Below are 21927 nucleotides of genomic sequence, written 5' to 3'. Positions count from 1 at the left end.
TCTTCTACTCTCCAAACACACAGTTCTGCCCCTTTGCTCGCTCGCCTCCAACTTGCCTCCCAAGTCTCCCTCCCTCTCTCACTCTCTCGTTGCTTTCTCACCCAAAAATCCCCAAACCAAAGCCCCCTTCTTCAGAAAATTTCTGCCACCTTTCTAAAACAACCTACCTGCCCATATCTTTTTCCTCTCCCGGATTTGCCCCTCTAACCATCTCTGCAGCCACAAAACACCACCTCCACTAACTCATCAGCTGGCTTTTTCTCCACTCACTCCCACATGCAGCTGGCAACCCCAACGACTTTCATCTTTTTTCTGCTGAAAGAAATCTCCATGTGTCCAGCTTTCATTGGCTAACAAAGCCACTAGCCTGGTACCTCACCAACCAGTCTGGGAGTGACACGTGACCATCCCAGATGGTGACACTTGTCATAATCAGGCTGTAGAGATGTCTCCCCAAAATGGGGGTCTACACAACTATATTATAATTAAATTTTATTTTCAAATAACTTAATTAGGATTAAGTTTCATTTCATCTACAAAAAACTTTATTGTAGTGACATGAATTGTAGCTTCCATTTTATTTATAAACGATTTTATTAAGATTAAGTTTTTAATAATAATGTTTAGTTGGATTTAAATATTGGAACATAGGACTTAGTGAAAACACAAAAAAAAAAAAAACTCAACAAAACAACTATAAAAAAGGTCTAATGAAAACAATCACAATAGACCTCAACCAAAACTTCAACATAAAATAACTGCAAAAAAACCCTAAGCAAAAAAGTTGTAGAAGTTTAAATGAAATTGTAAGAAACCCCAATAAAATACAACGGAAAAAAACCCTCAACAAAAAGCAATAGTAAAAAACCCTTAACAAAAACAAAAACAAAAAGCCCAACAAAGAACAACTACAAATTATTTTAATAAAAGCAATTACAAAAAAAAGACTAACAAAAAATAAAGAAAAAATGAAAAATATGAAGAATCTTGAAGAAGAAAGAAAGATGAAAGAATTGCAATTGATCTTTATTTGATCATTTTTGATAAGGATTTGAACTTCACTAAAAAAATTCAATGAAAAAAAGGAGAACGTAAACTTAGAGAAAGGAAGCGAGCTAGGTATCATCAACGAGAGAAAAATAAATTAGGAAAGAGAAGAAAATAACATTTTTAAGAAAAATAAAAGAAAAAGTAATAATATCCAAAATGAATCATTTTTTCTTTTAAAAGAACGAGTAAAGAAAGTCATTCTTCCGATTAGGAAAAAGAAAAAAATAACATTTTTAAGAAAATAAGAAAAGTAATAATATCCTAAATGAATAATTTTTTCTTTTAAAAGAACGAGTAGAGAAAGTCATTCTTCCAATTTCAATAATGTTTTCAATCTTTTAATCAAATATCTTTCATTATGTCTAAATAAATATCTTAATGTCACATGGTCACCATATATAGATTATAATTAAGAATGGAAAATTTCTTCTACTAATCAAACAATCCCATGAATTCAATAGAGCCTTGAGTTGAGTTAGTTCCTAACAAAAGTTTTGAAACCTGAAACACACAAGTACTTGTCTATTTCAAATTGTAGGCAATCTACATATACCTATTAATTACATGCAAGTTTGCAAGAAAATGGTATTATGGCCTTTCTATCTATAGCTTCTTAGTACTATGTTAGGTTCTTGGAAAGTAAAAGAAAAAAAAAATGTTAATAAAACTGATTTTCTTATGTTTAATTTCACTATAAAAAAAATACGAAAGAAAATTAAATATAATGAAAATTAATTAAAAATTTATGCATTTTAAAATTGTTTAATCTAAGAAAATAAGTGGAATTAGTTTAAAGAAATATATAAAAATAATTTATTAACTTTAAATCTATTTTTTATTTTTTTTCATTTTATTTTTCTATTTTTGTGTACTCTTGAATTTTCTGGAACTAAATATATTCAAAATATATTTTCTCAAGAAAAATCCATTTTGAAAGTTCTACATGAACTCTTTAGCATTGACCTCTGAACAATGTAAAATAATGCTATCTAAGAAAATTTCATGGTTGAAAATTCCAAGTTGTTGTGATATTTTAAAATTTATGCGGTGAAGATTGGCTGAGTTTGATGGATGTCATGTTCCAAGTTAAGGTGTTGTATTCATCAACTTCATATAGGCCAAACAATAAATTGTTAGGTCTTTTGCTTTTGTTTTTGTTTTTTGTTTTTTTTTTTCTTTTGCAAACCTAAACCAAAAAAGGAGCTTAAAAATCAACATAGGTTTGAGACAGTCACCCATATGCTAATCTCGTTTCATTTATTTGTATCTATTTTCATCTCCACAAATAATAATAATAATAATAAATAAATAAACGAGACGGGTGTAGGAAATTCTCATATTCACCTTGTCTATTTATTTATTTTTTCTTCATTTAAAAAAAATACTTTCAAATTATATTAAAAATAAATATAGTTGACAAATAAATAATATGATAAATATTTATAATTTATTTTTATAAAAAAATAATATTTTATATATGTTAAAAAAGTTAAAAATGAATTAAAATCATTTTTATTTAATATTACATATAATTTGGGATGTTACAACATCGAATCCAAACCCTCTTTGGGTTCAGAAACAAATTCTCAAACCAGGATATAAATCTATCTAAACCAGGATAGTATTGGATCCTAGAGTCTTCCCCATTGGGAAGACTTTGAATATTTCCAAGCACAGCTATATGTTATCATTTACTGCTCCCTCCAGACAATTTATTAACCTTATTGAATGACCCCATGCACCAAGGGTCAACCTTGGAATAAGACAACTTCATGCTTGATGGAGATTTCTTGTGGGTGCATGATCAGTTCCCAAAAATCCACCAAGGAAATATTCAATCCTTTGCTTTGGCAAAAACAAGTTGTTGGTTTTTGAAGTTCCAATATATATTTGATGAATTTTAGCAGAAGTTAATTTCAATACTACCAATCATTCTAACATGTGGTGGCACATTCATTGACCGCAAAAATACTAAATATAAATCTTAAATTCCTAAGACGAGACTTAGTTAATTTAGGGAAATATTCTTTAAACCTTTATATATAATATAGATAGATTAAATGTGTTAATATTTTTAATAATACTAAATAGTAATATTATAATATTTAATTATTAAGAAGATATATCATATGTCAAACAATAAAATAAAATTTTATCGCTTTTATTTGCATTTCATTAACTTTATATTTTATCATTTGTTATCTTTAATGTATTTTTATTGTAAATAAATCAGGAATTTGACTACATCCTAAGTAATTTATCATAGGTCATTAATTAATATAACAACAGACATTCCAAAGGCCTAGTGTCCCAGATCCAAACCAGTTTGACTCGTCAAAGTTTAATAGTGACAAATTTAATATACCTATTATAAACTATATTATCTTTTATTAAACTTTCCTCCAAATTCATATAGATGTAGTCCATTTTTATGAGATTTTTTTTTTTTTTTTTTTTTACCGGATTTCCATTAATATCAATATTTCTTTCGATATTTTCATAAAGTTGAACCATGGATGCCAATATTTCTAGAATTCAAGCAAAGCTCGTCTAAGATTTTTGGACCAAGTCCACCTCAACTAACATTTATGCGTGGTTTAAGAAAATAAATTAGGAAAGAGAAGAAAATAATATTTTTAAGAAAATAAAAAAAATAATAATATCCAAAATGAATCATTTTTTTCTTTTAAAGGAACGAGTAAAGAAAGTCATTCTTCCGATTTCAACAATATTTTAAGTCTTTTAACCAAATATCTTCATTACATCTAAAAAAATATCTTAATGTCACATGGTCACCATTTATAGACTATAGTCAAGAATGGAAAATTTATAACAATCCCATGAATTCAATAAAGCCTTGAGTTGAGTTAGTTCCTAACAAAAGTTTTGGAAACATAAAACATACAAGTACTTGTCTATTGAAAGTTGTAGGCAATCTACATTTACCTATTAATCATATGCAAGTTTGCAAGAAAATGGTATTATGGCATTTCTAGCTATTGCTTCTTAGTACTGTTAGGTTCTTGGAAAGTAAAAAGAAAAAAAATATATTAATAAAACTGGTTTTCTTATGTTTAATTTCATTATAAAAAAATATAAAAGAAAATCAAATATAATAAAAATTAATTAGAAATTCATGTATTTTAAAATTATTTAATCTAAAAAAATAAGTTAAATTAGTTTGAAGTAATATATAAAAATAATTTATTGACTTTAAATATTTTTTCTTCTTTACTTTTTCTTTCCCCGGTGTATACTCTTGAATCTTTTGGGAACCAAACATATTCAAAATATTTTTTCTTAGGAAAAAGCCATTTTGAAAGTTCTATGTGAACCCTTTAGCATTGGCCTTGGAACAATGTAAAATGAATCTATCTTTGAAATTCCATGGTTGAAAATTCCAAGTTGTGATTTTTAAAAATTTATGCGGTGGAGATTGGCCGAGTTTGATGGATGTCATGTTCCAAGTTAAGGTGTTGCATTCATCAACTTCATATAGGCCAAATGAATAAATTGTCATATCTTTTGTTTTTTCTACAGACCCAGGCAAAAAACGGAGCTTAAAAATCAACATAGGACTAAGTTTTTTCAATTATGAATGATAATGGGTAGGTTTGAGATGGCACTCATATCCTAATATCGTCTCATTTATTTATATCTATTTCCATCTCCACCAAAAAGAAAAATAAATAAATAAACGGGTGTAGGAAATTTTCATATTCACTTTGTCTATTTATTTATTTTTCTTAATTTTTTTTTAAATTTTTACTTTTAAATTATATTAAAAATAAATATAGCTTACAAATAAATAAATACTATAAATATTTATAATTTATTTTTATAAAAAATAATATTTTATATATATTAAAAAAAGTTAGGTTCATAAATAAATTCTCAAATTTGTCATGAACCGATATTTATTTCCAAACTTGTCCCATAGGAAACTCCACCCCATTACCATTCCTATTCTCCGTATTGCTGTTGCTCGGAAGCTGGGCATTAGACCCTTGAAAACAATGGTCTTAACCTCTAATGAATGCCACTTGCATGTACAAGAGACTCCAGGAGTCAATGCCATAAATAACATGAAAAGAAGCATCATACACAACTCAAGAAAATCAGTATTAATGTATTGGAACCTAGGGTCATCTCAATTGGGAAGACTTCCATTATTTCCAAGCTCACAGGTATTTGTGGTACTTATAGGATCACTTCATTGCTACCTCAAGGCAATTTATGCTAGCCTTTGTGTCATTTACATGCAGCATGTCAGAAAAGAAAATAGAGAAATTCTAAGTTTTCTCATAAATCTAATAATAATTTATGGGTCAACATGATTTCATTGTCGGCAAAGAAAAATATTTGAGGATGCTTCTTATATTTGTATTCCTCAAACTCAAGTACCTCAAGAGCACAAGATCTGTAATGGCACTCGGAAAGTTTCCCAAAGGAGTGCTTTGTATGTCCAAAACCTTCAATAGTTTGAAATTCGAGCCTATGTTTACCCTACCTGTACTGAAACTGAAAAAAGTTTGAACACAGGTTAAGTCCTGAGACACATCAAAGTTCCCGTCTAGATGGATAGGCGTCGGGGTATGTCAGTCAAGTTTCCTTCTGGTCCTGCACAAACAGTACAGAAGTTCTCCTCTGGTGAAACTGAGAGAATTATCCTATGCATGAGACTATGGACTCCAACAGTTATTGGCCTTTCATCAAAGTCCATTTCATTTGCCTTTATCAGACTCCTGCCAATAAGCTCCTTCAGGTACTCTTCCCCCACCTCTTCAAGAGTCTTGTCTCTCTTCTGTTACAAATCCCTCAGCTATCCATACCTGAATCAGTCCTTTTCGCTTAACTGGATTATTCTCAGGAAAAATACTCATGTATAAGAAGCAATACTTGAGATGGTAAGGTAAATCCTTGTAACTTGCAGAAAGCACTCTCATAATATCTGAAAGGCCACCACCGCTTCTCAATTCAGACAGTTATTGGCCTTTCATCAAAGTTCATTTCATTTGCCTTTATCAGACTCCTGCCAATAAGCTCCTTCAGGTACTCTTCCCCCACCTCTTCAAGAGTCTTGTCTCTCTCTTCTGTTACAAATCCCTCAGCTATCCATACCCGAATCAGTCCTCTTCGCTTAACTGGATTATTCTCAGGAAAAATACTCATGTATAAGAAGCAATACTTGAGATGGTAAGGTAAATCCTTGTAACTTGCAGAAAGCACTCTCATAATATCTGAAAGGCCACCACCGCTTCTCAATTCAGACTCAAGGCTATCATGTAATTTTTTCCACTCGTATTTAGTTTGACGAGGCTTACTCCGCAAGACCCTACCGATTTCAATAATCTCAGGTGGTAATCCATCACATTTCTGTAAGATGGATTTGGAGACTTCCTCCAAGCCTGAAGGACGTCTGTCATCTCCTGAGAGAGCTTTCTTATAGAAGAGTTGCTCAGCCCAATGTGGTGACAGTGGCTGACCCTTGTGGATATCAATAGAATCATCATCTCTGAAAGAATTAGGTATATCGCCTCTTCTTGTTACCATCTGGCAAGGCAAGTATAATGGATTCCCACACATCTTTTACCCATAAATTGTCAACAACTATAACATATCGTGTGTGCTGGAGAAAATTGTGCAGTCTCTGCATCAGAAGAACTATGTCGGACCCCTCTGTCGAAGAGCCAATTTCCTCCAACAAGCTCTGTAAGGTTTCATCTATGGTTTGGTACTTTGAAGCAATGATCCAGGCATGGCAATCAAAGCGCTCCTTCACCTTCTCGTACAGCGGGCAAGCGTTGTCTTTCCCAAGCCATCCATTCCCACCACGAACATAACCTTGAGTTTCTGATTCGACTCCAATGCCCAAGAAACCAGCTTCCTTTTAGGCTTGTCAATGCCCACGGTGTTGTCACCCCTGCCAGGGATCAAAGGAACTACTCTCACATTAAGGTATGTGTTGGTTTCTGCACTAACTGAAGTGGAGACCATGATCTGATACCTCTCCTTTGTCTGCTTAATGATCGCGAGCCTTGTGTTAATATCCTGTATCAGGTTGCCAATGGAGTGCCGCATTCTCAAGTGGTGCCACACTGATTCTTGATCCCGGTGGAGTCTGAACAGGTCAAGAACATCCTCAATGGCATAAGCTTCTGTGCGAACTTCTTGAATCCACACGTTGAATCGGTTATCATAATCTTTCCTTGCATCAGCATCTCTCATCATGGCTTCTATTCTCCATTGCTCCCTTTGTAACTCACGGACTCCATTCCTCATATTTTCCTGCAAGTTCCATTCTCTACTTGCAAAAGCTTCAAGTTTTTATGGCAATCTAGTTATCTAAGCTAAATTAATGAATATTTTCATGTCACAGGTTCAAAGGTCTTTTCCTCCTTTGTAGAAGACATGCTGAATACAACTGTCACAGAATTGGACGGGGTCTTCTCCACCTTGCTGTTGCTTGGAAGCTTGGTGTAGGGGCCCTGAAAACAATGATTTTAACTACTGATGAATGCCACATCCAAGTATACTTCCAAAAGACTTCAGGAGTCAATGCCACAAATAATACGATCACAAGCATTAGATAAAAATCAAGAAAACCAGGATTGTATTGGATCCTAGAGTCTTCCCCATTGGGAAGACTTCGAATATTTCCAAGCACACAGCTATATGTTATCATTTACTGCTCCCTCCAGACAATTTATTAACCTTATTGAATGACCCCATGCACCAAGGGCCAACCTTCGAATAAGACAACTTCATGCTTGATGGAGATTTCTTGTGGGTGCATAATCAGTTCCCAAAAATCCACCAAGGAAATATTCAATCCTTTGCTTTGGCAAAAACAAGTTGTTGGTTTTTGAAGTTCCAATATTACTACCAATCAATCAAACATGTGGCGGCACATTCATTGACTGCAAAAATACTAAATACAACTCTTAAATCGTGGATTTGCAGGGAAATATTCTCAGTCAAAATGCACCTTATGAGAATGATGCAAGTAGAAGTGTCATTGTTGGTGAACGTGATGCCAAGAGGATGTTACTAGAACAACAGGTGGAAGGAATATCAGATGTGGATATTGATCCTGATAGAGTTGAGGTCTGTCATTTTCTTTTCGTCACACATTTCTATTTCTTTTTATGCTACTTGTCAGTTATTTTCATATATTTACTTGATATGTATTTTTATTTCCTTTTTTTTCTTTGTCCATTTCATAGACTCCACCATGTGGTATTACTTGCTAGCTAATTGTTCCAAAATGCTGGAAATTTTCTTTTCTAGAGTAGCAAGCTTTTCATCCAAGACTTTATTTCCCTTTCTCTATTCCCTCCATTTTCCTGGTTGACACAAACAGGACTTCTCTTTGATCGCAGATCTTATTAGTTATGTAACTTGGGTGGGTTAGAAGGCTAACCCATGCTAAACCCATCTATCAATGTGTCAAGCTCATGCTAAACCCAACTTGAGGTCAGGCTAAGAATGCCCAACCCATACCCTGGGGTTCCCATGGGTTATCAATTTTCTTCATGGTGAACACTTAAGGTCATCAAATTTTTTCTTTCTCCCTGCTACAAAAAGCCTGTATCATAAATTAAATGGTTCCATTTTAAAATTTACAGATTGACAGTTGATACATTAGTGGGAGTGGATTGAAATGTGTGCTATGTTTTTTAGTATCATAGAAGCCTAAAACTTGTCTTTTTATGGACAAACTACTACTAAGAGAAAAAGGCTATTATGGGCGATTCCTAGTATATGGCCCAAAGGAAGCCTCAATTCTTGATTAGGAGTTGACTAAGAACTTCTACAATGCTGACTAGACACTTAACTTTACTTGAAATGATAAAGCATCTGTGATTTTATGGGGTTTGTTGTTCATTCAGATCATCATGAATTTTGCATAATTTCCTATTACATTTTTTTTGCATCATTAGAAGAGGGTTTTCATTTTTTATGGTGATCATTTCTTACATACTTGATGTATCTAAATATTATGATTGTTCTTCAGTATTGAATAACTGTTTTGATAAGTCATTCTTTAATTTATTGTCTTTCATGCAACAGTCGCGGTCCCTGTTTGTCAAGAACCTAAATTTTAAGACGTCTGGTGAGAGTTTGAGAAAGCATTTTAGTGAACACATGAAGGAGGGAAAAATCCGAAGTGTCAGGGTAATTCTTTTGCACTTTAGGACCTTTCCCATGTATTATTTGACCACATTACGCTCTTATGTTATGATTCTGACTTGTCCATGTGCAGGTGAAGGAGCACTTGAAAAATGGGAAGAATGTGTCAATGGGTTTTGGTTTTATAGAGTTTGATTCAGTTGAGACAGCAGTCAATGTTTGCAGCAATATACAGGTATTATTTCATGCATCATACCAATCCATATCACTTGCTTGAAACAATGCATTTCTAATGTTCTCTCTCTCTATTTCAGGGTACTGTTCTGGATGGTCATGCTCTCATCCTGCAACTATGTCATGCCAAGAAGGATGAACAAGTGCTGAAAAAGGTTGATAAGGATAAGAGTTCAACAAAATTAATTGTGAGAAATGTTGCTTTTGAGGCAACAGAGAAAGATCTGAGACAGTTGTTTAGTCCATTTGGCCAGGTAACTATTGGTCATTGCCATCACATTGTAAAGGTGTACTTATATCTTGAGAATGACTTAGAAAGATTGAAGGGGCAAAGATGAGAGTTGTTTAGTCCATCTCTTAGACTATTAAAAACCATTTTCCCTGATTCAATCTTCATTTGCCTCTTGCAACGATTCTCTGTTGTGGTGATTCATCTTTATCACAAATTTATACAATTGATCTTTGTTGCTTTAGGGTCCAGACTCTGCTTCTCTGATTAACTCTCAAATTCTTGTTATTTGCAGATCAAGAGCTTAAGACTTCCAATGAAGTTTGGAAGCCATAGAGGCTTTGCATTTGTTGAATTTGTCACAAAGCAAGAGGCACAGAATGCTCTGCAAGCTCTTTCAAGCACTCATCTGTACGGTCGGCATCTGGTAAGTTCTCTACTTGTTTTTCTGTGGCTTGCATGCCATGAGAATACAACTATAACTTCAATTACTGTCAGGTCATGGAGAGAGCCAAGGAAGGTGAGAGCTTGGAAGAATTACGGGCTAGAACAGCTGCTCAGTTTACAGATCAGAATCCAACCAAGTTATCCAGGAAAAGGAAGCACATGGCCGCATTGGATGAAGGCACTGTTAAGTTTGAAAGGATTGCAGATTAGTGCTTCAAACAAAGTTTCATGTATTGTGAATGAGAACTGTGTTTTTTCAACCACATGTTTTATGAAATGAATATGTATCTCTTCATTAAATCATACAGGCTCCATTTTTCCTTGTTGGGAGCTTCTTTCAGTATCCTTTCAGTACCAACACCAAGTTTGTTTATTTCATTTATTATAACTATGCTGGGCAATGGTTTGCCTTTGATAGCTGAAAAGCTTAAATTGTTAGATAACGGTGATTAACAATTTATATTAAACTGGTTTTGGGTTGAAAATAAACATGCCCACTGTTGTTGGGGCTCTCAAGATTTAACGGGAAATGAGGTTTTGATATTATGTTAAACTATGAACTTAAGCTGTCAAGTAAAATTTGATTTTGGCTACAACCCTAACATCCTACATAAAAAGGGTATAACTTTAGCTGAATGAATAGGGAGATGAGTTTCTGTTGATGGGATGATATGGATGCAGAATCCACCTAGACCAAATAGCAAACATGGAGCCAGTGATGCAATGAGGACCCTGCAGTGCCCCAAAATCTCCAGCTAATCCAACTGCAACTTTAGGCTTGATAGCTGAAGCCACTCGGTTGGAACAGCAGCCAAAAATAAACCCAAAAAACTCAACATTATAGTTCAGCCAAAGGACTCCAAACTAGAAGATTTGGACGCGCATGCATGCATGCAGCTTCTCATTTTATATATATATTTTTTATTCTTTCACTTTGTCTGTTCGTATGGATTGTCATATAAAACCCTATTATTCGCTACACTAGATTTGCATCTCAACAATTTATCTACACGAGGGAGAAGGATTCTGTAAAGTAATTCTGTGTATATGGATGACACAAAGTCCTAAGGTGGTATGGGAGAAGGAAGAACTTGGCCATTTCCAGCTGCATACAGGAGTTGTAAGATTGATCTGAAAATTTACAGGCAGCATACTTCATTCGTCTCGTGGAAGCTTTCACGGTATCCCATTTGCTTCTACTTTCTTTTCTGCAAATGCTGAATGTATATACATGAAGTCAGTTATGAAAACATTTGAATTTTGAGCATGAGGGAAATTGATCTGCCCACAGAGAGAAAGGACCATCATACCTTCCTCATACTGATGAGCCTGGTCGCAGAGCCTGGGCCTCGGTTGGGACTTCGTTGTTGTTGTTGTGGTTGTCAAGAGGCATGTACTGTGACATGATGGCCATGATCTCTGAGTCCATGTAAGACTGCAAGAAGATCTGTTAAGTTTATGTTGTTCCAAGGCAAGGATAGAAAAGACTGGTATATGAACATGATGAATATATGATGAATGCAATTTCTTAGACATTACCCGGAGCCTGTATTTGTAGAATATATAACCAGCTATACCAGCACCCACCAGAGCAGCTAGGACCAAGAAGCCGAGGGACCATCCGAATTTAGAACCATTTCTTTCTGTACAATGGAAGGACAGGTACCAATCAAACATCTTGTATATAACTCATTGATGAAAGGGTACATCTTATTTGTTTCAGGTTTTTCCATTCTTAATTATGTTGCCAATTATGCTATCTATAATTATCCAAAAAAAAACATGTAATGTCTTACCAATACAAGTATCTTGCTCCATTATGTACAGAAGGTTGCCCTTACACTTGCAGTCATATCCACCCCATGTGTTCTTACAAGTGCAACCGTCACATTGACAAGCGAGACGTTCCTTGCATTCATTAACATCTGTTGAACACGAAAAAGGAGAAAAATTAGGGATGCTTTTGTTTGACATCCTGAATACCTAAAAGATGTTGCATAAGCGAGTCATGGTAAGTGAACTGTACCTTCACATTTATGGCCATCTCCTTGGAAGCCATGTGGGCACTGACAGCCGGTTACCTCAGAATCCTGTATAGTATCAACAAAGAATGTTAGTAGGATGGATAAAAAAGAAAGGGTAGCAAAAGAAATGGGATGATGACACTGAACTGAGCAAGCTGAGAAAGTTTTTCCATTTTTGGTGTCTGACCAGCAACCTCCATTGTTCATCGCGCACCTTGCAGGCCCGAAAGCTGTCAATGAAGGAGAAAAAGTAAGCATCTAATGCATAGACATGATAGTTCATCGTACAAAGGTAAAAATTCAGTTGTAATCCAAGCGAACAGCATGAACAAATTGAGCATTTCTATCCTAGCAAAGGCAAGAATATAAATTTGCAATTTCAGGTACCTGGTGGAATATTGGCCAAGAAGATTAAACTATAACATTTTTTTCAAGATTATGGGTGGCTCAAATAATATATCAATAGAACAGAGGACTTGGATTTTTTGAATTAATAGTCATTTAGATTATACTAATATCCTCAAGCTTGTATGTTTCTGTTGAAATTGACCTGTCATCTTTTATGGAAAAGATGGGAATCTTCTGGATCAGGGTAGAGTTGAAGGCCTGAAGGACAGAACAGCATGGTTGAAGTCTAGCGAATTTACCCTAACCCGACCTATTTTTTCAGCAGATTGTTCATTTAGAAGGAGGATAATCTTATGCAGAATCAAGGAAACCATTTTTGCCATATGCAGGTGGAGGTTGACTTGGTAACTTTCTTTTGTAGACACATCATATGATAAGAAAACATACATTTTCTCTAGTATCTTGAAGGGGAGAAAGGTACCTTCACAAGAGACGTAACCATCTCCTCTGTACTGAACACCATCCACAACTGGGCATTTGCAAACTCTTCCCCGATATGTGTCCTAACCAAATTTGAGATCCCAATATTAGCAACAAATAAACAATGGGATTTTCATAAATGTTCATTGCAAAATGTTAGTCTCTACTATGTACCTTGCAGGCAGTTATGTTAGAACGTGAATCGTGCCAACAGCCACCATGCCTTTCAAGGCACTCATTGGTCTCAAGATCTGCAGAAACAACATAAACCCAAAAAAGAATCAGTGCATTCCCAAATTTTGAGTATTAGTCATCAGTACAGATTAGAGTATGACATGGGTAGACTTACCTCCACTTAAACATACTTGAGGTTCAGTGGTCTCCTTAAATCCAGCGCAAATGGCCTTCAGCACAGCAGTTCTCTCCAGTTTTCCTTCAAGGTACACAAATCAAGAGCTTCAAGATTCTGATGTGGTAAAAAATTGTAGTACTACGGTGTTGGCAAGATGGTAACATTGTATAACAAACCTCGGTATTGGATGTTATTAACAACCAGTGTTGGCAAGATGGTAACATCACCACGAGATCCTCGGCCAACCTAAGTTTCAACAAAAATGCAAAGAAAAGAAATGAGGTAACATGATGCTGCAAATCAGAAACAGCACAAGGAGAATAGGGAACAAGTATTACCTGGAGTTCTTGCTCGGTTTTCAATACCTCATTATCCACATCAGCTTCAGGATTGCCCATGCATTTTTTGATCTTGTCAATAGGCAGATCTGGTGGATCAGATTAGTAAAACTATTAGCAAAACAATACCAACGTGATGCCATATTATAGCAAACACGAGAGGTAGCACTTACCAAGTGATTTCATGACATCCTCAGCGCATTCTTTGCTATATCTCTTCTCCTTCATTGAACATCTGATATGAAAATCAGTGACATAGTCCCACCAAACCCAAGACCGGTTGCTCTCATTGGCAACCCTATGCACACAAAGCTGTCTCAAGTTCTCAAACACCACATCTTTTCCTTGGTACCCTTCTCCAAAATTTTGCTCAGGATCAGGTGCACAGTACCTTCCATGGTTGATGCATTGAGACTTGCATTGGTTGCTAAGGACAAAAGCTTGAGGACAGTACCAAGTTATATAATGTGGTGTGAATTGAGTGTAGCCCAGCTTCTCGAGAATCTGGGCGTGGCCCTTGAAGTTCTGCACAAAGTTCATCTGCTCATCACAACGAGTCCCACACTCATCATTGCTGTTAGTCCAGAGCTCATACTCAACCCTCTCATCTGGGTGGGGCATTGACTCTGTCCAGTCTAATTTTACCAAAACATCTTGACCTTTCTTCAAGGCCTGCTTCAAATTTTCACCAAAAGCTCGGTCTATTAAGGCTGATGGGATCCTAAGCTTCTCCACATAGCCATCTGAATCAGTGCTCTCCTCTGGAGAATCCATGGTTATGAGAGGCTCATCTATGCTATCAGCCACTAGAACTGCTGCAGCTCCTGCCTGTTGAGCATTCCATGCCTTCAAGGCAAAGTAGCACTCTGAGAGTGCAAGAGAAAAAGGAAATTAACATAGAATTCAACCATGGAAGTCATCTACTGATAGTAGACTGGTCTTTTAATTGATTAGTCATCAAACAAGCTAATTTAAGTTTTGTATGATGAAAATCGAAACTTTGGATTAATGTACTTTTTCCAGATGTCATCTTGTATTAATCTAGAATTGGGTAGAATCACTCCTTTTTCCAGCGTATGCATGTATTGATCTTTACAGTTCACAAACCAACACTTTCCCACCTCCAACCCCAGAAAACCGAAAAAAGCAAAAGAAAACTGAGAAAAATATTTCAAACACAAGAACTGAAGACAAAGGGGGCAAATTGCAGAGCTATCCATCAGAGAAGACTACCTTCTAGCTTAAAGAAGGTACCAACACACATAAAAGACAATAATAGGAACTAGAGCTTGAAAAACAATGAGAAGAGAGACACCCACTTGACCAACAACTTCTAAAGACTCATGAAATTATTCAAATAAACTGATCATTCTTACAAAAAACGCACAAATCTGTATTCCACTTGACATCATTCAAACAAGAAATCCAAAAGAGTATTTGACAAAGAAAAGGGAGAATTGTGAAGTTGAAGGGAAGGTCCAAATACATGTCTAATTCTTTTCAATAATCCAAATTTGTATCAATCAAATACTATTCTTCCGACCCCATAATAAATGATGGATTACAAATATCTCTGATCTATCTTCTCTATAAAAGACAGCAAATCTGTTGCCAACTTACCATTGAGAAGTGAATCAACCAAAGCTAGTAAGCTATAAAAAGGGGTCAAAATGGATTGTCCCAACTAGCACTCCTGCATAATAACTCTACCAAAGGTGATCCCATTCAGGAATGGCTTCAAACACACCTATTACAATCTTTTCTACTGAATAACCAATTTGGTCCCGAGGTTAAGAATAACCGATTATACCAAAAGATGTGATCAATACAACCAGAACCACACCCATAACCCTAGTCAATTCGCCAGTCTGCTAACTTGATTTTGCTCACAGGAGATTCAAAGGGTTAAATAAGAGGAAAAACAGAGGAGATACAAGTGAGCATACAGCAAAATTCAAATTCAAAGCATCCAAAACCCAAATCCAGAAGCCAAACAAAATACCCATTAATGTAATAACTCCATACAAATTCAGCTAATATAAGGGCAAACGAAGAAGGAGAAGGAAAAGGCAAGATCCACCCATCACTGAGAAATGGATTCTCTTATAGTACTAAATCAAATTCCCAACAAACAAACAAGAATTAAAGAAGAGGGATGAATCTGGAATACCTCCACGGTCAAGAAGAAGAATAGTGGTGGGAGAGGAGCGAGACTTGAAGGGCTTGTCACCCTCAAAAGGCACACACCCAAAAGAGCCCTTTTGAGGATAAACAACAGACCCCACCATGGATCCTCCATATTCAGGAATACCAAAGTTCCCAATCGCCCCATCATGCTTTGAACGCATATCAAGGGGAGCCAGAACACTGATGCTGTTCTTCTCCACCACGAACCTCCCCCACGCACACCTCATCACCACCATACCCACCACCAGGAACAGACCCAGCTGGTGTCTGAGACCCGCCATGGAAGAAACCATGCAGATTGAAGAGAGAGAGAAACAAGAGAAGAAACTACTCACTGCCCAATGCTCACAACCAACTACCCTACAGGTGGAGAGAAGAGAAAGCTCCAAAGACTTTGATTATAAGAAATAGAGAGAGAGAAGGGAGATATAGAAAAATTCGACGTTTTCTTCAAGTCTACCTTTCCTTCCTTGTATCTCTCCATCTCTGTGACGTAAAGGAAACGACAGTTAAGGCGGGTGGTGGTGGACGGAGTCAGCGGAACTACCTTTTGAGAGAGTTCCAACTACTTTCACCTCCACTGTTTCTCTATTCTTCATGAATCATGATGATTCCATATTTATTTATTTAAAAAAAAATTAATATACCTTCTAAACATATTTTAAAATAATTTAAAGGTAAGACTAAAAAATAAAAATATAATATCGAAATTATAAAAATTTTTAAGTTATGAATTGGCTTTATTTTGCGTGAAGAAATCAATTTGGATCACAAAATATAATCCATGAATAAAAAATTTGTTTCATAGTTATATGCTTAAAAAAAAAAAAAAAGATTATAATACTGAAATCTTTAAAATATTCAATTGTCATTTTCATTGTTTTTTAATTTGTTTCTTGGAAACTTTATTTTAGGTTTTCAATAAACTAAATTAGGTAAGATATCTTATTTTTAGATATTATATCAAATATATTTTCATTGGTTCATCTTTGCTATGGATTAAAATTGTCCTTTCAATAAGCCCAAAGGTTTCCATATCTCTAAAATAATATTATAAATCCAAAGTTTGATAAAATTTAAAAAATATTTTTAAAAGGATAAAAATTATTTGTAATAGCTCGGAAATGATTCTTCTAAACACGTCTAAAAAAACGCTTTTATTAAAAATATTGGCCAACATACTCTTAAAAAATAATATTATAGGTTGGTCTTTTTTAAGTTAGGTTTCCCTCAACTCACCAAATTGATTTTTTTTTTTTAAGCTTGTTATAGATAAAATTATTTAGTAATTTGACTTGAATATTAAAGTGAAATACTAAAGGTCTTTTTGACAACGTTTTCAAAAATATGTTTCAAACATAAGTTTTTTAAAACAATTCTTATAAAAAAATCTTTTATTAAAAGCAAAATTCTACTAAAAAACTCAAATATAAAAAGTAAAATTTTCCATTACTTTTATATATTTATATATAATATAAAAGTTCTCATTTTTTTCTTAATGCTCTATAGAAAATATATAAAAACACCTCAAACATCTTATATTCTCAAGATCTGTTTTCAACATAAAATTGACCAAACATATGTGGAACTATTTTCTTTTTAATAATAATTTCCAAATAGGCCCATTTGTCCTCTGAAAAGTTAACCCCACAAGGGGGTTGGAAATGAATGAAAAAGGGGATTGACCGGTAGTTGCACTTCCCTGTGGGTCAATGGAAATTTGGGTCAATGGAAAATTAACAAGGAGTGAAGCAAAATGTATAGTAAGAATTGGTCAATTCCATCACCCCCATGATGGAAACAAAACACACTTGCATCTCCATGGAAATTTCAGCACTTATTTCGAAGTATTTCACAAGTCATTTGCCTAGACTTTTCCCTTCATAATCATCCAATGAGCTCTTAACCTTGAATTGGATTCCACACCTTTACTTTATTACGAGTCAAGCTCCATTCATGGTTCAAGCTTCACTTTCATTGCCTCCCATCCACCCATCTCTTAGCCATTCCTCTTGACCAAGTCATTTTTTATAAATTATATTTATTTTGGATTTAATTATGAGTGTATGATTGTATTTTTGTTTCTTAAATCTCGAAGTGATCGTGATATCTCAATTGAATAAGAAATAAATTTTTTCACACGGTACAAGAATGAGATTCTTTTATATGATGTGTTTTTAAGTTATGATGACATATTTAAATAAAACCGTAAAAATTCATTTTTTCAAAATTAAAAATATTTTTTAACAAAAGTGTAAAAAATAAAATAAAAATAACATCAATATCTTAATTATATTTTGGTCTTCTTTATCAAATAAGACTAGTATTTCATTCTAAACATTGAAAAATCATCAAAACTTCATGAAAAACTATAGAAAAATGATGAAAGAAGTATGCTTACTTCTTATTGTATAATTATTAAAGCTAGAAAATGAAGATTTCTCTCTTTTTAGAACCAAAATTTTGCCATTCGCCCCAACTTTTGGGGCTTATGATTTTTCTTGGCAAACCAAATTATGACTAGTGATAAATAAGGAGATGATAGTATTATGGCGACCTTCCTAGCTTCTTCAAAATATTTTCTCCAGAAAAGCCATTCTGAAGGTTCCACGTGAGCCCTCTGATATTGACCTCAGTGTAATGTAAAATGGTGTCATCCTCCATGGTGAAAACTTCCTATTTGCTGTGATTTTTGGATTATATTTGGTTTTCAGAAAAAAAAAAATATTAAATAAATAATTTTATTGTGTTTGATTTTATTATAAAAAAATATAAAAGAAAGTTAAATATAATTAAAATAAGTAAAAAAAATTATATATTTTTAAATTATTTAATTTTTATATGAAAGAGTTAAATATAAGAAAATTTAAAATAATATATAAAAATAATTTATTGATTTTAAATTTAAATTTTATTTTTTTCTTTTTTACTTTAAAATTTATGTGCAGGAGACTAGCAGTGTTGGATGGATGCCATATTCCAAGTCAAGGCATAAAAAAAAAGGAGCCGATCAGTCAACTCAAATCACATAAAGCTTGAAAATCTACAATGGCGTCTTGGACCAGCCTTCTCCATACTGCTGTTGCTTGGAAGCTCAGCATAGGACCCTTGAAAACATTGGTTTTAACTTCTAATGGATGCCACTTGCATGTACGGTATAGAACTAATTTCATAAATGAATACCATACGAGTCAATACTATAAATAATATGAAAGGCCCCGTATACAACCTAAGATAATCTTAGTAGAGGTGGTAATTTTGATACAAAATGATAATTACACAAATTTTAAGGGGTTTGGATTAGGTATAATCATGTTTGTATTGAGTTTGGGTTGTATATAATCATATTCTTATTGTAATCATATTAAGTCTTAAAATTCTTTTAATAAATAAGATGTATTTGGATTTGATTGTTTACTTAACTTGTTTAACCGGTTAACTTATTCATGTCAATTGATATGTTTATTTAATTATGCAAAAATGATCCGTTTACTTAATTGTATTAAAATGACATGATTCAATCTATTTATGATTTACTTAATTGTATTAAAATGACATGATTCAATCTATTTATGATCCATTTACTAGCCAACCTTTTTATCAGTACATGTTTAACTCATATAAATTTATTAATTTGATATAATTTGGAATTGTAAAAAATTTAAAATAAATTTTTAAATGCAAATATTAAATAGTTAAAAAATTATTAACTAAGTATCCGTTTGGATACACTTTTAATTTTCTATTTTTACTATAACAAAATAACAACCTTATATAAAATCCAAGCCCTCTTAAAGACTTGTATTGACAAGTTAATGGTTTTAAAAACAATTTAAAAATTTGGTTAATTTCACTTATCTGGACTTGAAAAAATGAAGTATTTGATAAAATTTCAAAATAATGCAAACTAAGCATATTAAATCCAATATAAAAAATGAGAGTGAAGTTGACATTTAAAAAAAAATGTAATATAAAAAAATTATTACTATCACAAATTTAAATTTTTTAAAAAATAATTTAAAAAAAATTATATATATTTTTGTAAAAGATGTTCTACTTTTTATATAAAAGTAACTATAATTTCTATTTTTAAAGATTAAAGCTTCAAATCTTTTAGTACTTAGTTTTCAGATATTTAAGTTGAAGATGACATTTGAGTGAAACATTTTCCTCCCAAATGAATTGATTGTTTCCTATTCCTACTCAGTAAAATCTGAGTGTCTTTTTACTCGGACATCAAATGGAGGCTGATATCATACTTGATGATGATTCCAAATATGATTCATAAGAAGATGGTGTGAAGTTAAAAGTATAGAAAATACTTTGTCATGGATGTTGCTATTATTGGAAGCTTATGGATTTTAATCTTTTCCAAAATTTTCTATGTTAAGTCTTTGTATCTTTGTCCCTTATCCGTCTCTATACTCTAGATGAAAATTTTAAGTGTGATTATTAATTAGTTTGCCCTATTTAGGATAATGAATGTAGAACTTATAAGAGTAGCACGTGGAGTACTTTTATTGCATCAATTTTGCAGTGAAGGGGTAAGTGTGGCTGCGTCATTTTTTTCATAGATTCTTTAGAAGTATCCATTCATCCCCACTTTAGGTGTTTGATACATGACCGAGATTCACTTAAAATATGACATTCGAGTCTTAAGAGTTTACAAATCGTATAGAATTGTAAGCCTAGAATTCATATTTCTTGCAAACTTGCTAGATCTTGAGATAGAGCAATCATGACATTTCAGATAGGGTCGAATATATGCATATCAGGTTATCTAAAAAGTTAGAAGGATACTAGTAAAGGAATAGCAATCCAATAGTACATTTTGAGGAATTTGAAAGAAGCAAATGATGAATTCATGTACTTATACAGACCTGATTCTTGATCCACTGCTGCATGTCACAGAAGTAGTATATATGGTCATGAAAGATCTTCCACCAACTGGCCGTGCTTATATGAGCCAATATGCGGAATATGGCGGACCAAATGGCGAAATTGACCACCATTTTTCTTCAGCTGGGCCACGAAATTCTCAGACATATCGCAGAGGTGCAGCTCATTGAGATGATGGAGCCTGTCAATACCTACGGGGACACGTTCCAGCTCATTGCATTGCCTTATGATCAGCTTTCGTAGGCAAGGCAATGTGCCATCTTCCATTATAATAGACTTCAGCTGTTCCAATTGCTGAAGGTCTAATATCTTAAGCTTCTGAAATTTTCCTGAGTTGAAGTCCAACTGGGTTCCAGTGTATGCATCAAGCAACTGCAGCTCCACAAGATATGGGAGGTTTTGAAGAGCTGCAATCGGGTCTTCTGCGAGTGAAGACCATTTTAGGTGTATTCTCTCCAGGTCATGTAAAGAAGATACCCACCGTGGAAACCTTTCCAAGGGCCCTCTGAGGTACAAGCGTTGAAGAAGGGGCGGTGGATTGGTCATTGCATCAAGCTCCAGAGGCTCCTCCTTTGTAAGGGAGGTAACATCCAAGGAAAGGAGATCCGGCATCTTCTCAATTGAGTGGCACAAGCTATTTCCATCTTCTTTTGCTAGTTCTACAATGCCCAGCTTCCTCAGCTTTGTCAGATTTTTGAGCTCCTGTATCATTCTGTTATGCCTTCTCGCCTTTACAAATGATAGCGTTTGCAGATTCTTCAGTGCTCCGATCTTTCTCGGTACAGCAAACCCTTGAACGGCATCAAACGGTACAACACTTCCCATATTGTAGGCATAAACCAGCAAGTGGCGAAGTTTAGCAAGTTGTAGGACTGCTTTGGGTAGCTTTTTTACCAGAGTTTGCTTAAGATCCAAGGTCTCCAGGTGCCGCAGGTTCCTGAGGGATTTGGGGATGCTCCTTATATTCGTATTCCTCAAACTCAAGTACCTCAAGAGCAGAAGATCTGTAATGGCACTTGGAAAGTTTCCCAAAGGAGTGCTTTGTATGTCCAAAACCTTCAATAGTTTGAAATTCGAACCAATGTTTACCCTACCTGTACTGAAACTGAAAAAAGTTCGAACACAGGTCAAGTCCTGAGACACATCAAAGTTTCCCATCTGGATGGATAGGCGCCGGGGTTTGTCAGCCAAGTTTCCTTCTGGTCC

At 34.3% G+C, this 21927-nt stretch overlaps 3 protein-coding genes across 5 annotated transcripts in view; 1 reads left to right on the top strand and 2 right to left on the bottom strand.

The window, feature by feature from the left end:
• Window positions 1–5319: 5319 nt before the first annotated feature.
• LOC117913411 (disease resistance protein RPM1-like) overlaps window positions 5320–21927 on the bottom strand; it is a 17847-nt gene continuing 1239 nt past the window's right edge. The window contains exons 2-3 of one of the 3 annotated variants that reach the window (XM_034828402.1): window positions 6303–6587; window positions 5320–6013 (exon numbers count right to left, since the gene is read on the bottom strand). In XM_034828402.1, the coding sequence (XP_034684293.1) occupies window positions 5835–6013; window positions 6303–6587 (464 nt within the window). In that variant the 3' untranslated portion in view covers window positions 5320–5834. Of the gene's footprint in view, window positions 6588–21927 lie in introns of all 3 variants that reach the window. The other 2 variants (XM_034828388.1, XM_034828394.1) reach the window with 2 other exon arrangements.
• Window positions 8013–10418, top strand: LOC117913434 (probable RNA-binding protein 19). The gene is made up of 6 exons (XM_034828412.1): window positions 8013–8157; window positions 9124–9228; window positions 9317–9418; window positions 9498–9671; window positions 9942–10073; window positions 10145–10418. The coding sequence occupies exons 1-6, from the start codon at window positions 8095–8097 to the stop codon at window positions 10301–10303; spliced, it is 735 nt and encodes a 244-aa protein (XP_034684303.1). The 5' UTR covers window positions 8013–8094; the 3' UTR covers window positions 10304–10418.
• On the bottom strand, window positions 10938–16268 carry LOC117913400 (vacuolar-sorting receptor 6). Its single transcript, XM_034828376.1, has 13 exons — window positions 15806–16268; window positions 13809–14501; window positions 13636–13724; window positions 13474–13543; window positions 13295–13378; window positions 13120–13196; window positions 12947–13028; window positions 12265–12347; window positions 12120–12183; window positions 11890–12018; window positions 11633–11736; window positions 11404–11528; window positions 10938–11310 (listed from the first exon to the last, which is right to left on the bottom strand). The coding sequence occupies exons 1-12, from the start codon at window positions 16113–16115 to the stop codon at window positions 11409–11411; spliced, it is 1905 nt and encodes a 634-aa protein (XP_034684267.1). The 5' UTR covers window positions 16116–16268; the 3' UTR covers window positions 10938–11310; window positions 11404–11408.

Source organism: Vitis riparia, chromosome 1 (genome assembly GCF_004353265.1).
Source record: "Vitis riparia cultivar Riparia Gloire de Montpellier isolate 1030 chromosome 1, EGFV_Vit.rip_1.0, whole genome shotgun sequence".
Taxonomy (NCBI): Eukaryota; Viridiplantae; Streptophyta; class Magnoliopsida; order Vitales; family Vitaceae; genus Vitis; species Vitis riparia.
This window is presented reverse-complemented; position numbering and strand designations above follow the sequence as displayed.

Bases quoted from the DNA above. Each gene is read 5' to 3' on its own strand.
- LOC117913434 (XM_034828412.1), top strand. From the start codon at position 8,095: ATGTTACTAGAACAACAGGTGGAAGGAATATCAGATGTGGATATTGAT. The intron at 9,229-9,316 runs GTAATTCTTTTG...GTCCATGTGCAG, and splicing joins GAAAAATCCGAAGTGTCAGG to GTGAAGGAGCACTTGAAAAA. The intron at 9,672-9,941 runs GTAACTATTGGT...TGTTATTTGCAG, and splicing joins TGTTTAGTCCATTTGGCCAG to ATCAAGAGCTTAAGACTTCC.
- LOC117913400 (XM_034828376.1), bottom strand. From the start codon at position 16,115: ATGGTTTCTTCCATGGCGGGTCTCAGACACCAGCTGGGTCTGTTCCTG. The intron at 14,502-15,805 runs GTATTCCAGATT...TTGCACTCTCAG, and splicing joins TCTTCTTCTTGACCGTGGAG to AGTGCTACTTTGCCTTGAAG. The intron at 12,184-12,264 runs GTTCAGTGTCAT...GATACTATACAG, and splicing joins AAACTTTCTCAGCTTGCTCA to GATTCTGAGGTAACCGGCTG.